At 50.9% G+C, this 15,450-nt stretch overlaps 6 protein-coding genes across 6 annotated transcripts; 4 read left to right on the top strand and 2 right to left on the bottom strand.

Annotated features, from left to right (window-relative positions):
- Positions 1 to 1,995: 1,995 nt before the first annotated feature.
- On the top strand, positions 1,996 to 2,817 carry BDR25DRAFT_313422 (uncharacterized protein; the record flags this gene model as incomplete). The annotated part of the gene is made up of 1 exon (XM_033691378.1): positions 1,996 to 2,817. One exon carries the CDS (start codon positions 1,996 to 1,998, stop codon positions 2,815 to 2,817), a length of 822 nt encoding a protein of 273 aa, XP_033549108.1.
- A 531-nt stretch (positions 2,818 to 3,348) lies between these two features.
- BDR25DRAFT_284873 (uncharacterized protein) lies at positions 3,349 to 4,398 on the top strand (the record flags this gene model as incomplete). The annotated part of the gene is made up of 1 exon (XM_033688143.1): positions 3,349 to 4,398. Exon 1 carries the CDS (start codon positions 3,373 to 3,375, stop codon positions 4,396 to 4,398), a length of 1,026 nt encoding a protein of 341 aa, XP_033549107.1. The 5' UTR covers positions 3,349 to 3,372.
- A 57-nt stretch (positions 4,399 to 4,455) lies between these two features.
- On the bottom strand, positions 4,456 to 5,475 carry BDR25DRAFT_302995 (V-snare-domain-containing protein). Its single transcript, XM_033689921.1, has 3 exons — positions 5,366 to 5,475; positions 5,190 to 5,303; positions 4,456 to 5,129 (listed from the first exon to the last, which is right to left on the bottom strand). The coding sequence occupies exons 1-3, from the start codon at positions 5,426 to 5,428 to the stop codon at positions 4,626 to 4,628; spliced, it is 681 nt and encodes a 226-aa protein (XP_033549106.1). The 5' UTR covers positions 5,429 to 5,475; the 3' UTR covers positions 4,456 to 4,625.
- Positions 5,476 to 5,631: 156 nt separating this feature from the next.
- BDR25DRAFT_302994 (60S ribosomal protein L35) lies at positions 5,632 to 6,801 on the top strand. The gene is made up of 7 exons (XM_033689920.1): positions 5,632 to 5,697; positions 5,868 to 5,879; positions 5,942 to 6,006; positions 6,071 to 6,152; positions 6,206 to 6,255; positions 6,306 to 6,326; positions 6,389 to 6,801. The coding sequence occupies exons 1-7, from the start codon at positions 5,695 to 5,697 to the stop codon at positions 6,528 to 6,530; spliced, it is 375 nt and encodes a 124-aa protein (XP_033549105.1). The 5' UTR covers positions 5,632 to 5,694; the 3' UTR covers positions 6,531 to 6,801.
- Positions 6,802 to 7,131: 330 nt separating this feature from the next.
- BDR25DRAFT_284866 (Phosphomevalonate kinase) lies at positions 7,132 to 9,489 on the bottom strand (the record flags this gene model as incomplete). Its single annotated transcript, XM_033688142.1, has 3 exons — positions 9,435 to 9,489; positions 8,802 to 9,383; positions 7,132 to 8,254 (listed from the first exon to the last, which is right to left on the bottom strand). Exons 2-3 carry the CDS (start codon positions 9,074 to 9,076, stop codon positions 7,132 to 7,134), a joined length of 1,398 nt encoding a protein of 465 aa, XP_033549104.1. The 5' UTR covers positions 9,077 to 9,383; positions 9,435 to 9,489.
- BDR25DRAFT_353964 (uncharacterized protein) lies at positions 9,117 to 15,393 on the top strand (the record flags this gene model as incomplete). The annotated part of the gene is made up of 16 exons (XM_033695242.1): positions 9,117 to 9,512; positions 9,552 to 9,661; positions 9,696 to 10,071; positions 10,138 to 10,163; positions 10,191 to 14,013; positions 14,039 to 14,097; positions 14,121 to 14,165; positions 14,220 to 14,306; positions 14,368 to 14,537; positions 14,575 to 14,591; positions 14,640 to 14,683; positions 14,767 to 14,853; positions 14,911 to 15,073; positions 15,131 to 15,186; positions 15,217 to 15,255; positions 15,288 to 15,393. 16 exons carry the CDS (start codon positions 9,117 to 9,119, stop codon positions 15,391 to 15,393), a joined length of 5,604 nt encoding a protein of 1,867 aa, XP_033549103.1.
- Between the last annotated feature and the right edge of the window lie 57 nt (positions 15,394 to 15,450).

Here is a 15,450-nt window from a genome sequence, read left to right as displayed (position 1 = left end):
GCGAATTAGTTGCCCGTAAGATAAATTAATTCAGCTAGAACATGGATGTCATTATTACGTTGGGTATTGAATACCTCTTTAGAGAGCCTTCATTTAGTGGTTCGTTTCCAAGTTTAATCGTTAGCCACACATGGCTGGCATCAAAAGAGAAGACGTTGGTAAAGAAGCTGCAATTAACGCTGACGAGCATGAACAGAGTGGGGTGGCATTGTGCGACTCGGGGAAGTATGTGGAAGCGGAGAGCCGTAAATGAATATACCTGAACCCTTCATGATGGTGGTTGCGGACCCAAAAGAACGCTGTCTTTTCTTTGATTAGTGTGGTAGGAAGTTAGATCTGACATTCCCTTTCCACCGGAATTACACAAAGGTCTGAAGACTTTGTTTCCTTTTGATTTGGCTCGGGTTGTCATACATTTACTTCGAATACCCTTCACCTCTGAGAAATTGGATCCAGTTTCCAGGATTGGGCTGATGGGAGCTCACTGTTCGGAAAGAACGAGCAAACTCTGTTTCTTTCCTTTTGGCTCTGGAACTGGACTACGCAACGGAGCGGAGTTGAGATTGTAATCTGTCCTACCTTTCATACGCAGTTATCAACCACCGCCATGCGCTGGGCTCAGATCTGGCGCACCAACTCTAATTTGTAACTCGTTGCGCAAATGCGACAGTCAACTTTGCGGTCCACGTGCTCTTCTCTCCCGAGCTAAGTACTCTCTGCTCACCACTGGAGTTGCTCCTCTGAGTGGACTTCGGGGAACCCATTGCGACCTTTGGCCTGATGTTCATTCACCAGTAAGCATCCGAATACTCGATCGCTCGCTAGTACAACATTCACAGCCATCCGAATCCGATGTACAACAAATCAAACAGCGGGTTGAGCGCAGATAGTAGCTTCTCGCCACCGCCCCTACGATCATTGTGTTGCAAGCGGTAAAAGGTCAACATTCTACCATGCATAGCAGAAGAATAAATATAGGCGGAAGAAATGCACGTGCAACACATTGCAGATACCTATTCCATACATCACTAGAGCAGATAAAACAGCCCAATTCTGCGTTGCTTATTCTTCACCTTGACTACCTTGTTTTTTCACAATCCGCTTTCAAACTAGCCCGGCAATATTGCTCCAACAATTCCACATAACATTATGATACACGACGAGTGTCTCAGCTCTTCCCCATATTTCAACTAGTAGTATATACCCGCTCACCTAAGAAATCCAGAGTCAACGAAGGATAAACTACATGGAGACAAGAGCAATTCCTACTAAGCTTACTATGTCAAACCAGCGAAATATATAACGTGTTCCCATTCCCCGACGAACCCCATCATAGAAGGCGCACATTTTGCACGATTATTGCATCACGACTAGCAAACCTAATTAAAACGTTTTGTATAGATTCTCTAGGTATTGGTATGTTGACGCTTGTTATAGCTTTGGATACGGCGATTTAAGCACGTCAGTAGTGCGCGCTGGCACACCTAAGTAGTTTCTCTGTGAGCCTCCTCCTGCTCAGCACTTTCTAAATTCTGAACGAGAAGCTGGCTATGCTGAGCCTGTAGGGCTTCTCCCTGTCCAATATACCCTCAGCGCTGCCGTTGCTTCTGTTTTCTACCTTAATTAACTGCGTGGAGCACTGTATTCTCCTTCGCAAGTATTACTGCTAAATGCATCGCAACCTTCAATAAGCTAGTTGATTGCCTAGCTGTTAAGGCACTGCAACTGGCGCTGAAGGAGGTCTTGTATAAGCCTTGCCTGCTGCTCTAGCTGAGCAGTAGTATGTGGTGTTTCTAACGTCCATTAAGGTGCTAGGCCGTTGACTGTACCTGATGGAGAGGCCGTTTTTGGGACTGGGAGGGACTATAAAAGCGCTGGGGATCATATAGCAGCAAGCCTGTAGCAAGAAATTTGCTTCTAATATTCTAATTTGGGAAGACAGATAACCACACCTTTATATGTATTGATAGGGAGTTATCATTGTTAATATAATAGATGGCGGGCAAGGAGCGAAGTGATAAGGACATCCAGTCAATAGCGAAGGGCCAGCGGATCGAGAACGAAATCTTGTTGAAGGCTCAAGCAGGGTTCCAGTGGGTAATCCTAGTAACTGAAATAGTGACCAGTGGGAACCTGCAAGGGATCCGGGCGGAAAAGCTGCGAGAAAAGCTCGCATCTACTCCGGAAGCTTTAACTAAACTATACGCTGCACTCCTAAGCGAGGTTGCTGAAGCCGAGCAACGTCAGATGGTAAAGCTATTCTCGTGGGTTCTGTTTGCTGAGAGGCCGTTGTCTGCACAAGAGCTTCGAGATGCGCTCGCTACCGATGAGAACATGAGCTATACGTCTGTCTTCAATCTGAGAAGCGATGAGAATTGGTCTGATACTCTAGTCGACTTTGAGAGGCACGCTAGATACATCTCCAAAGGCCTGGTCGAGTTTCAAAGCCGTGAGGTCTGGGAGCGATACGAACCTAACAGAGAAGACTCAGACCGCGAGGCCCAACTCATCCACCAATCAGTTGCCGACTACCTGCTCGATAAGTTTATCAATAAAGTCAAATATAGCCAGTATGGCTTTCGGTCCCATATAGGAGCCGGACATTTCCAGATATCAAAGTCCTGTCTTAGATATTTGACATTGAGGGAAATGCTGGAAGGCGCTCCGTTGCCACCGCCTCCATCCGACGGCGCTGCTGCTTCGGCCCGTCTGCGAGGTGCTACGTCCGGCGGTGCTAGAGGGGAGTATCAAGCTGTCTGGCTTGTGGTTTGTCGCTTTCGTTATGTTCAGGCTTCTCTAGAAATTGCTCTATGCTAAGACTATCTTACACCTATTAATTAAGCCTCAATCGGTCTGCGCACGGGGACGCTGTAGTCTACGACAACGGGCGTGTGGCTAGTCCGGCCCTTCGATGAAGTCTTGAGGCAGATCTGCTAGTGCGCAGGAATAGATGGAGTCCCAAAGAGCTGCTCAAGAAGTGTCGCTTTGCAATGATCGTGATAAATGAAACCCTGTCATTCTTCACGTTGGTGAGATTGTCGATTACTTGACTATTCTGGGTTAGAACATTCCCATTAGAGGAAAAAGTGCATCCTTGCAACCCATCTCAGGCAAAGAATTGCCCGACTACGGATCGGTATTTTTGATGCTTGAGAATTAGTCCTTCTTCATTAGTTGTGAAGTGGAGGGCCGATGCTAGGCGATAGGAAGAGGAAATATTCCCTCTAAATATTCTGTATGGGTGTGGTAACGTTTGAAAGCTAAAATGGATGTTTGGTACATCTAGGGTTTACAATTTCTTGGCGGCGGTGTTTTCGTGCCCATCAACACCTCCCCATCATCGATCACAAAAGAGACTCCTCCACAACCACAATGTTACAACCGCGAATATCTCCCCAATTCCGCCCAATTCTCCTTAACTTCCCCAAAATCTGCACCCGATGCCATCAACGCCCCCTCCGCTATCCAGCCCGCACTCGCACTTTCACTTCCACCACGGCCTTTCTCGCCGCCTCCCCAGATGACGAACCCGAATACATCCCCAAACCCCTCGGCCGTCCGATCGGCTTTAAGAAGCGTCCTACCAGTGGTATTTTCATCTTCCCCTCTAGTCCTCCACAATCCGCTTCCACCCCCCAAACTCCTCCCAAACCCTCGCCCACCACTTGGAAAGAATCCTTCAAACAGCGCAACCTCGCCAAACGCGAAGGCCTCAAGGAGGAGTGGTCAAAATCTTATTTCCAAGACTTCAAAAACATCACAAAATACCGATCCGGCAAAACGTTTATGGCGAACAAGCAGATATTCCGCCGAGATGTGAGTCTGTATTTTCCAAATTTCACAGGCGAGACGTTGGCGAGTAGGGGGGTGCTAAGGGATACAACGGAGGTGTTGGAGGGCAGGGTTAGTGTGGTATGTGTGTTCAGTACGGATTGGGGGGAGAAGCAAGCGAGGACTTTTACAGGGAAGAGCGAGAACCCGGGATTGCATGAGCTGTTAGAAGGGAATGGGGACGTTGCGCAGATGGTGGAGGTTAATATTGAAGAGAATCCTGCCAAGGCGTGGATTTTGAAGATTGTGCTGTGGAGTCTGAGACGGCAGAAGAGGAAGGAGGATTGGGGGAGATATTTTTTAGTTCGAAAGGGGGTTAGTGATTATTTGAGGGAGAAGATTGGGTTGTTAAATGGGCGGGTGGGATATGTATATTTGGTGGATGAACACTGTAAGATTCGGTGGGCGGGGAGTGCGAATGCTGAGGGGACGGAGAAGGATGATCTCACGAGAGGATTCAAGAGGCTGATTGAGGATTTCAAGAGAGAGAATACGTCCCGGCCGAAAGCTAGGGCAGGTGAGGAAAGGGAGCTTGAACCGCAGGCTGTTAGTGCTGGAGCTTCGTAAACGAAAGTCACAAAGCGCAGAACCAGTTTGTGAGCTTGGAGTCGAGAATAATGCTTCTAGCAGTCTGTTGCTGGGGTGTGAGATATATTGGAAGGGGTACTTGTACAAACAACGAGGAGACACCAAGCTCCTCTGAGATGGGCTATCTCAAATAGCCATACCAATGTAACATCATATGGATATCCGGAATGCTCCAAACGCCGTGCCCCAAATCAGCGAACGAAAGTTTATCTGAACCATAACAGCATTAGGAAGCAGAACGCAATGAAGCTCCCAAGAATGATGCCATCCCGCCTCTTCTTCGCTCCTATCCTGCCAATCAAACTATTTATGCCGGGCACCTGGCTTGCTGCCCCAACGATCCTCCGGTTAATACTCGCTAACGTTTCCCGCTGGAGTCCGAAATTCTCATTCACAGCGTAAGCTTGGCTCAGAACACTGTCGGCCATGGTGTGGGAGTTATCGATGCGCCGCCGCTCATCCAGCATGTATTCCGCCTCTGCTGCCCCTGGATTCGAAGACCGATATGCGTCAATATCGGAACGGACATTTGAGAGTAGGTTTGCTTTGTTCCGCGCATCGATGATGGTGGATTTCAGTCTGCTGAGCTCTCGCCGATGGTCTTGCAGCAGCTCGCGATGACGGACGAGGTTGTTTTGTCGGACAGCGGAGGCGCTAACGGCAGATTCGGAGTCGAGGAGGCGGTTTAGTTGTGAGACGGTTGCTTCCCTCTGATGCGGAGATGGTCAACGTAGGTCCAGTAGGACATAATATAGACTGTTAGACGCTACCTTTTCGAGGACGTCTTGGAGTTGTGATTCGGTTCTTTGCTCCTCTTCCGATGGCTTCGTGGGTATGTTCGTCATCGAGGCATATTGCGAGAAGGTGTGGAACAGCGTTTCTGTCTGTCCAGCCCTTGTCAGGACGTACGATGACGCTGAACCTCCGCAAATCCAAGTCTACATACCTGGGTCTCTAAAGCTCTTGCTTGCTGGCGCAGTTGCGCCCATCCGCCGCCAGTGGAAGACATGTCGAAATGCTAGGAAAGCGAGGAAGAATGTGGGAAAAAGTCACTTGGACTTTGGGTGTCGTGAGAAGGCGCCTTTTGGCCTTTGACGACGCAACGGAGGGCAGTGCCAAGCCGAGCACGGACCATGTGCTCGGATGTCGGAGGGGGATTTTCCGTAAGCGAGCCCACGCTTGGCTTGGATATTCTCTAACTTTGAAAGTCTTGAGCAGACGACACGCAATTGCCAACATCGACATTGACCGGACGGACGACACGACACTGAAGAAATGGTATGTATTGCTCCCAAATTGCACTGTTAATACTTTTACTGGCGCAAGTTGCGATGGTGAGGCCCTAATTAGGGTGACTTTCTAATCCACCTCGTTGCTGCGCTCGTGCCCTCACCCTCTTCTACAGAACGTCTCAATCAATGGTCAGAATGCTAACAAAATGCGTGTAGGCGTCCAAAGTTGTATGCCAGCTTCCCCTACCACAACCACGTCCCCGCTCAATGGATACTTACAACCACTGCAGAAGCCCGGCCAGCTGTGGAGCAAGTCAAAGGAGGAGTTGAGCACCCAGTTGCAGGAACTGAAATCGTGGGTTCCCTGGACGGGAAACTACATGTGAAAGAGAATGGAATTGCTGACGGATATTTTAAAGGGAGTTGATCCAGCTGAGGACTAGCAAGGTCGCTGGCGGAGCCTCAACTAAGCTCACCCGCATTCACGATGTCAGGAAGGGTGTACGTACAAGTGAATGGAATCGGAGGGGTCCATTGAGCTAATAGGATGGCAGATTGCTCGCGTTCTCACCGTCATAAACGCCAACCAGCGGGCACAACTCAGGTATGGCTTGGACACCAGGCTTGGCAAGGCATCGCTAACACATAGAACAGACTCTTCTACAAGAACAAGAAGTTAGTATTTCCGGCCTTCGGACTAGCCTCACTTTTATCTGGGCAGTTCTAACACGATTTAGGTACACCCCATTGGACCTCCGACCCAAGACCACCCGCGCTATGCGACGACGACTCACCAAGCACGAGGCTTCGCTCGTGACAGAGAAGCAAAAGAAGAAACAGATCCACTTCCCTCAACGAAAGTACGCTGTCAAAGCATAGACGGGGGTCTTGGTCTTCCTTTTTCTTTTCCTCTGTCTCACGAAGCATTGCATTGCCGGGGCTTTTCCAATCAGCGCTCACCCAATGTACCCTTATGCACCCTCCTAAAATGCCCAATCAACTCAGTCCCTAGACGGTGGTGGACGAATGGATGGGATCGGATCGAGCTGGAGGTGGTTGGCGGCTGGCGATTGTTGGGCATGGGCGATCTTCACGGAAATGGGTTGGCGTCCATATTAAGAGAATATGAATCAAAAAGTTCATAATTTTGGCCTCGGATTTGATGAATGCGTGATGCTGTGCAGTAGCATTAGACTTGGGCTTTGCAGGGATTACATTTTACTGGTAAATAATGGCATTACAAAGGCAAGCTCGCTCCTTCAACGGACAGGAACAAGTCGACGGTATCTTTATTATGGGCTTTACTGAACGACCAATATTATTCTCAATTTTTAGCTGGGGGCTCAAACCCGTACGCATCCAGTTTAAACCCACGCATTCAAGACCCAAGTAGCTTATGGAAACTATTCAGACGAAAGTTGTACTAACCATCCTTCCCAAATCCGCATCCGTTCCTTGACGCCATACCTCTACGAACTATCTAGACATCTATCCACTCCTTGTAATCCGCAGGATCCTGTACCCTCACGCCAACCATCTCCTCTCTCACCCCTAGAACCCCGACTTTCCCAATCTTGACTCCATCGTCAGCACTGGAGTCGACTTTCCAGCCGGCCAGGAGCTTCTTCAGTCCGTTGATAACGGATTCTTTGTCTTCGATTAGCACGACGATGGCATCGTACCCACCAGCACCAGGGACCACACCGCCAATCACGCCAGGAACTCCTGAGCATGCGTCTAGTAAGGCAGTTTGCTGAGGAGGCTCGATGGGAACGCCAGACTCGACACTCATCTTGCGAATCAGACTCCTATTCGCCTTCACAATCTCCCTCAGCCTCGCATACTTCTCTGCTACATCCCCATTCTGCACATCCGCGGTCGCCAGTCTCGTCAGTTCCGCCGCTAGCGCCTCATTCCCCGCCTGTAGCTCATCCCAAATCGCCTCCGCGGTCTCGGGATTCTCCTCCCGCCAGGCCAAAACCTTTTTCACCATACCCGGCGTCTCGCTCCCGCAGTCTACATCGCACATCAGTAGCCGCAAGCCCTGCGGCATCCTGATGGCCGATTTCTGGATTTGCGTGTCCCAGCGGCTTGCATCTTCGACGAGCGACTTGAGTTCTGTAGCAAAGGCCGGGGAGCCGGGATCGGGGGCAGAGGACAGCACGGACGGTGAGAAGCGCCGGTATAGACACGAGCCGTAGACAGCAGATGCGATGTCGAAGCCTGATCCGACTTTTCCTTGGGCCGCGCAGTGCGAGGCTTGACTCAAGTTATGCAGAATCCGGAGACTTTCTTCATTCTCCAAATCGAACACCTCTTTGGGCAAGTAATACGTCAGCAGCGCCGCCGTGAAGCTAGTTACGAGTGCTGCGGAGCTTCCGAGCCCAGTTTTGTGCGCGGAATGGAGTGGGATGTTGAAGGCCTGGAATTTCGAGGTTGGACTGGGGGCTGTGCCGCGGTTGGAATAGTAGGAGGAGGAAGCGACGATACTGATTGAAGAGGGGCGGATCAGGTGGTGTGGGAGGTTGGAGGATATGTAGGTTAGGGCGTAGGTGAGCGTCGTTTCGATGAAGGGGTTCCGGGTTAGGGGGAGGTCGTGGGAGCTAGAGAGAGGGGGTGATAAGTAAGGTTGGAAGATTAGGGTGTGAGATTAAATGCATGATGACCATGAGCAAGACAGTAAGAGAGCAATTGCAAGATTGAATATGGAAGTGTAAATGACGCCGTGGACTACATCTCAGGAGGTAGCTAGCATCAGACATTTATGAAATGCGCCATTGGGTAGGCATTCAAATCCCCATGATTGGTAGTAGTAATATCCATGGAAGAGGTTCGAACGTGAGGCTGTTCGGGTATGGACACGTGGTTGGGGTAGTTCCTGCCAAGATAGATATCGGAAGTTCAAGGAAGTGCAACTAAAGAAGCAAAGAGGCGCAGAATATTAACAATTGATAGGCGAGACGAAGCTTTCGTATTTCCACACAATGCACTGCAGAAATAGCGGTAAACGTATTAATGCTCGGACATGTATCGGATCGGATGTGGGAAGGTGGAGTTTGCAAAAAAAAATCCAGACCGAATTTCAAGATCATGCCATGCAAAAATTCGCAGACGAGATAGACGATGGACGAAAAGGGAAATCGCACTCACGCCCGCAACTGAGTGACGCCAATTCCCCCATCGTGCTCGGTCAAGCGATATCCATATTCCCAGGTAGCTTCTTTGAACTGTGGCGAGCGCACGATAATCTCAGACAAAGTGACGCCGCTGTTGGTGCGAATTGGCTCAATGCAGACGTGGATGCGGGCGTCGAGGCCGAATACCAGAGCGGTGTACTTGCGGTCAAGCACGAGGTAGCCCCCCGCCAAGAAGACCTTGCCGGGTGCCGATACTGCCTTGGGTGAGAGAGCGTGCAGAGAAGTCATCTTGAGGTAGTGATGGGTTTGTTAGGCTTAAAGCGACGCTATGAAGGAGATCTTCGTAGGCAAACTACTGGTGCAGTTCGGCGAGGCCGCTGGAACGGCGGGTCAGTTCGCGGGGGGTTTGGGATTGGAAGTCCAAATTGGAAGTCCAAGAGTGCACGAAGAGCTTGCGCTCGCTCGTGACCAGATGTACTCCGACAACTCCTACGCTTTCCGAGGGACCCAGCGCCGGCATGGGAAACCTTGGGTGCGGAGGTCGTGGCTGGCATTTGCACTTGCGGGGAGACCACGGACGACCTCTCGAAGCTGGCTTTCCGCTGGGTTAATAATGCGGGCGGTCGAGGCTGGGGCGGGAGCCAACATCTTGTCTTTGCAGGACATCGAAGCTCAACATCCTCTTTCGTCCACGCGCGAGGTGGGGTGCAGTTCACAAGACGATGTCCATCCCGTTGATTTATCGTGGACTCGATGACTCAAGGACATGCTGCCCCTGACCCGCCGGTATTTCCACGGCCCCGTCGCCGACAGCCATAAATCCGGGAGGCCGAGCTCCAGAAGGCCAGGTGTGCCAGCCAAAGGGGGGGCGGAGTGCGCGCTTTAATCCAGTCCCGGGAAAGATTAGCGCCAGTCAGCACGAGAAAAAATGCCGGGATGGCACTGAACCGCTAGCTTGCAATTTACGACGAGAAGGTTCTTGGAGTCGTCACCGATTCTCTGTGCGCTCAAGGCATCCATTTCTTCTGCCATCTCGCCGCGTGCAGGCTGTCTCTCCTGTATCTTCAGGCCAGCTTGCCCTTTCTCAGTCACCTGTTTTGTGTCCTTTCGGAGTTTTCTATTCCATCCACTACAATTTTCCTTGCATGGTACTGGACCTTGCAAAGCTTCTTCGCCAGCCTCCCCACCACCCGCACCCTTCACATATACCCCCATCCAGCGCGTTCTTTGGCGGCCATAGTCGTCAAATGAACCTGCAACATCGCCGCGCTCTGAGAATAATAGTACGCACCCATTCCGCGTCCTTCTAGAACATCCTACAAGCTCTATGCTGACTCTCCTCCTGCCAGTCTCACCCTTCGAATTTGAAGGGTTCGTCAATATCCTAAATGGTCTTTAAGAGCTTCCACCTCGCGCGCCAGAGTCTTGCGAAAGGCTTTACCCATGGTTATGCTCAGTCAGTGGTCGCTGGTGTCTCGCAAAACAACCCGCTAGCCTCGTTCCACTCGCAAGATCGATTCCGCAAAACTAGCGCACAAAAACAGCAGCATGCCTTTGCTTCGACTTCTACGACAGGCGCCGTCAAGGCGGCTGCCCATGCTGACCATCAAGACTCCGGTTTAGCTGCATATTATGCAGCATGGCAAAAGCATCAACGCGTCGAAGATAAAGAATGGTCGCAGTTCCAATTTCGAAAGCTTATTGAGTGGAAGCCTCAATCGACGGTGCCCAAGAGTCAGGCCGAATCAAAAGAAGCCAGTGTCGCTATCGAGGAGTCGGCGGAGCCTGTGCCGCCACGTGCCGGTGTCAGTCGCGCATACAGCACAAGCACCGTTGACGACTTCAAAAAGGTTGTGCGTGACGAAAAGGCGGAGGAAGTAGCACTCGCCCAAGTGGATGAGGCAATCGCGCAAGAGGCCGCAAAATTCAAGGCCGAGGTTGAAGTTGCCGTTCCCCCAGTTGAGCAAGAAAACTTGTCTCCAGTAGAGGAGGCACGTTCAGAGTCACCCGCCACCGTCTCGGATACCCTTGTTGATTCCACCACATTAAGCCGCACCGATTCCAACTTTGCCGCGAGTGTCTCTGACGTAGATACGTACACCGAGCAGCTCCAAAAGCTCGCGGAACAGCGCCACTATGCCGAGATTCCAGCTATATTCGAGTCGATGCTTGTTTCTGGTGTTAAACCATCAGTTTCATCATACAATGTACTTCTCTCTGCGGCGATCAATCTTCCAAAGACCAAACATCAGGTCGTGCCCAAGGCTCTGGACGTCTACTCTGACATGCTCCGTCGCCGAGTTGTTCCCAACATCGCAACCTACACCTCACTCATCGAGCTTCTTTCCGTACGATCCTTGGAAGTAGTTTCTATGAAGCAAGGTTTGGAAGAGAAGCGAGTACGATATGGCGGCATGGAAGAGGAGGGCAGGTTCATGCTTCATTCCAACGAGACCGAGTTTGATATTTTGTCCGAAGATGGATCTCTTTCGATTGCCGTCAAGCTTTTCGATGCTGCTGTCAGTGCTGAAGCCGGCCGCGACCTCTCTGAGAAGACTTACCGTCTCCTGGTCACCGCTTGCGCTGAAGGCGAACGTGTTGAGGACATGGTACGAATCTATGCGCACATGGAATCCAGGCATGTAGTTCCGGCCGCGGATATGTTTGTGCCTATGATCCACGCTTTTGGCAAAATCGGTGATTTGAAGAGCGCTGTCGAATGCTATGACGAGTACAAGGCATTGGCTATTTCGCACGACAAGGGAGAAATCAATGTGTCGCGAAAAGACAATGATGTTTACGCTGCTCTAATCAGAGCATACACAATCTGCGGCCGACATGAAGGCGGACAGAAATTCCTCTCAAAGATCGAGAGTGCTCTCGTTGCTCCGGAAGACATCACCTCGGTACGCGACATTGTCAGCTTGAAGGCCTTCCTGCCGGAATGGTTGAAGAACGACTCCTTCCAGGAAGCTTTCGTCCACGCTGCCGACATGCTCAGCCCGCAGGCACGTCATATCGCCATGGCTGCCATTTGCATTAAGGCTGCTGATAAAAATGTAATGGACGTCGCCACCGAGGCTTTCGATGCCCTGCCCGCTGAGGTCGATTTGTCTCGTCCCGCTATGGCTATGGGCGCTATGCATATCCGTAATGGAAACATTGAGGCCGCAGATGTGTTCTGGAGAATGTTGGAGCTTTCTCCTACGAAACCAGACTTCATCGAACCGACGGCCATGCACAGCATTGCTCTCATCGGAAGTGGTCACGCTGAGCGTGGCCTTCGCCAGGGCCGTCAGATGTTTGCCCGCATCCGAGATTCTCAAGCGGCTTCGAACCAGGCCAAGATGGAAATCGTTGAGCACATCGACGAGGCCGTGGAAGTCATTGGACACTTTATGATTCGGCGATCCATCATCCTCCCACCACGGGCTAGCATGGAGTTGATGTGGTCGATGATTGAGAATGGCGGCCTGGTCACTCCAGTTGCACACCACTTGCTTGCCGGTATGGGCCCGGAGGCTATCGCTCAGCTCAGTTTCGAGGATATCACTCTTTTGATGCAGATCCAATCTGGTATAATTCTTAACGACGCTGAAGTCGACGTATCCCACGCCGCCCGATTTGCCCACCTACTCGAAGTCATCGCCTCCACTGGCTCGCCAGTGAATAAGTCTACTGCTAGTCTCGTCGAGAAGGTACTCGTTAAGCTTGACCGCGGGGACCTACAGCATCGATGGTACAACTATAAGCATCCTGCCCCGGAACCGATCTACTCACCCGCCGCGTTCACAGCTTACCCGGCTCAAACAGCACCTGTCCCTGCAGCATCTACATTTGAGGACTCCTATGATCCCTACGCTGCCACCACTGACAATAAGGGTTCCGTTACCATTACCGAGCTGCTCGAGAAAACCCATGGCAGATCTGCATCACACCTCAATGAGGCTTTGATGAAGTTCAAGAACATGCGCCGCGCAGGACGGCATCCTCGATTTTTCACCTACGCCAAACTGATCAACGCTGCTGCAAAGGAAGACCGCTTGAACCTCGCTCACGACATCCTCAACCTCGCTAAGCAGGACGTACCTCTCCTTCCTCAGTACCGAATTGTCCGCTACGGATGGGTTACTATCCTAGACGCCATGGTCGCCGCCTGTCTCACTACCGGTCAACGTAGTCTCGCTGCTCAGTACCACCAGGATCTTCTCGACATGGGCGCTGCACCTTCGGCTAACACCTTCGGTCTCTACATCACGACACTCAAAGAATCAACGAAGACCTTTGATGAAGCGACCGAGGCCGTAAAAATCTTCCTCCGCGCAAAAGCTGAAGGTGTCGAGCCCTCGTCCTTCCTGTACAACGCACTCATCGGTAAGCTTGGAAAAGCACGCCGTATCGACGACTGCCTATTCTACTTCTCCGAGATGCGGAATCTGGGTATCCGTCCTACGAGTGTGACATATGGTACCATTGTGAACGCGCTGTGCAGGGTAAGTGACGAGAAGTTCGCGGAAGAGTTGTTTGAAGAGATGGAGAGCATGCCGAACTATAAGCCCAGACCTGCACCATATCACAGTATGATGCAATTCTTCCTCACGACGAAGCGCGATCGGAGTAAAGTGCTGGCGTACTACGATCGTATGCGGTCGAAGCGGATTGAACCCACCACGCATACCTACAAGCTCCTCATCGATACATATGCTACCCTTGAGCCAGTTGACATGGAAGCTGCGGAACGCGTCCTCGAGCAAATCCGTCAAGCGGGCGCTGTCCCAGAAGCCGTACACTACTCATCCCTGGTCCACGCGAAAGGGTGCGTTCTCCATGACATGGAAGGCGCACGCAAGCTCTTCGACACCATTCTCGCCGACTCCCGTGTCCGTCCCCAAGCATGTCTCTACCAAGCCCTCTTTGAAGCCATGGTCGCAAACCACCAGATCTCCGACACGCAGCCCATTCTCTCGGACATGAAAGCACGCCACGTAGAAATGACTCCCTACATCGCAAACTCGCTGATCCATGGCTGGGCTCTCGCTCACGACATTGAAAAGGCGAAAGCTATCTACGATTCGGTATCCAAGGACAAGCGCGAACCAAGTACCTACGAAGCCATGACACGTGCATTCATGGCTGTCGAAGACCGCGCCAGCGCAATGGCTGTCGTCAACGAGGGTCTTTCTCGCGGATACCCAGCTGCTGTCGCAGGCAAGATTCTCGAGTTGGTAGGAGGCGGACGCGCACCTCTAGTTGCTAACGACACTTCTTCCCCCTCGGTTTAACCACCGGGGCTCCATAATCATATACCTGTAATTCTCACATTGGGCTCTAGAACGGAACGGAACGAAACCATTTCCTTTGTTCATCATTTCCTTGTGTCATGTCACGGCCGTTAGATTTCCCCATGCCCCTGCCCACCCGAATCATATAGGATTTGGTGCGTGCAGCTGGGCCAACTTTCTTTCGTTACCCGTCGTGGACCCTGTCTGTCCGTCTTTCAAAAGTCGCTTTTTCAACAGTGAAACTTGCAAAGCTTTTTACCGCCTTTTGTAAAAGCGACGGCGTTGTGGTGGGTCAAGGAATGGGATATCCCTCACCCATCATGCATTCCATAATCGCAAGCGAGCGGGAGGCGTACTTAATATGTGGCAAGCTCGTGCATATATGGCGATTAGCATCGGGAGTGCATGGCATGGGGCGGGATTAAGCTTGATGGCGTATTTGGGGCATTGTCTTGCGCTTGCATTGAGTTGAGTTAATTGTTGATGGCTTAGGCTGGTGTTGAGCTGAGTTGTGCGTATTTGTGTGCGCCTGTGTGTACAATACCCTGGATATCCCATCTCCTCTCTAGACAAGATTACCGAATGAGACTCGATTCTGCGTGCGAGCGCAGGAGTCGTTTAAATAATTCAGAAAGCAGGAATAAAAAAACTGTAATATTATTTCGATCCTATCCTCGAGGGGGTGAAGTGAGTCAGTAGAGTTGTTGTCTTGAGTGAGGGTTACGGCATGGTCCATCCCACAGTAAGCGTCGACGATGTTGGTAAACTAAAGCTCACTAACGTGTCTGTCTGACTAGGTTGTCCCTCTCCTTCTCAACCCCAACCCCGGCCACTACCCAGCCCACTTGACCAGCCAAGTAAAAATAGAAAAACGGAAACCTTGGGCCTGCCAGCGGAGGAACGGCGGAGAACCCGTTTCGGAATCTTGAGCCTATATTTTGTTAAGCCGAAAACTAATGTTGAGGCGATTCTGAATGTCAGACTCAGGCTTGTCACCTCAGCGGTATAAGTACCAATGGACCTTACGGCCACATAAGCAGCCTGTTTTGATCCTGTTGAGAGTTTTGGGGTTTGGGAGGGTTATGTAGATGTCTTCGAAAACTTTAATTCCAGAAGGTGAGGGGGTGAGAGAAAGACTGTTCGCAGGAGGTTGGAAAGAATTTGTGGTGGTGAAAGACTGCGGAGGTGAGTTGCGGACGTTTTGCTAAAGACAGTAGCGGCAAGGCTTCTCTCTATGACAAGGAATCTCTAGTTCTTGTTTACAATTGCACACTAATCCTGGGACCCAGTGACTATGCTTACGTGAATGTCATTCAGGTTTGAAATATCATCTCTAGTCTTTATCTGGGTTAATATGGGTAACTCTGTGAAGATACACAC

Source organism: Lindgomyces ingoldianus (assembly GCF_010093535.1).
Source record: "Lindgomyces ingoldianus strain ATCC 200398 unplaced genomic scaffold BDR25scaffold_12, whole genome shotgun sequence".
NCBI classification, from domain to species: Eukaryota; Fungi; Ascomycota; class Dothideomycetes; order Pleosporales; family Lindgomycetaceae; genus Lindgomyces; species Lindgomyces ingoldianus.
This window is presented reverse-complemented; position numbering and strand designations above follow the sequence as displayed.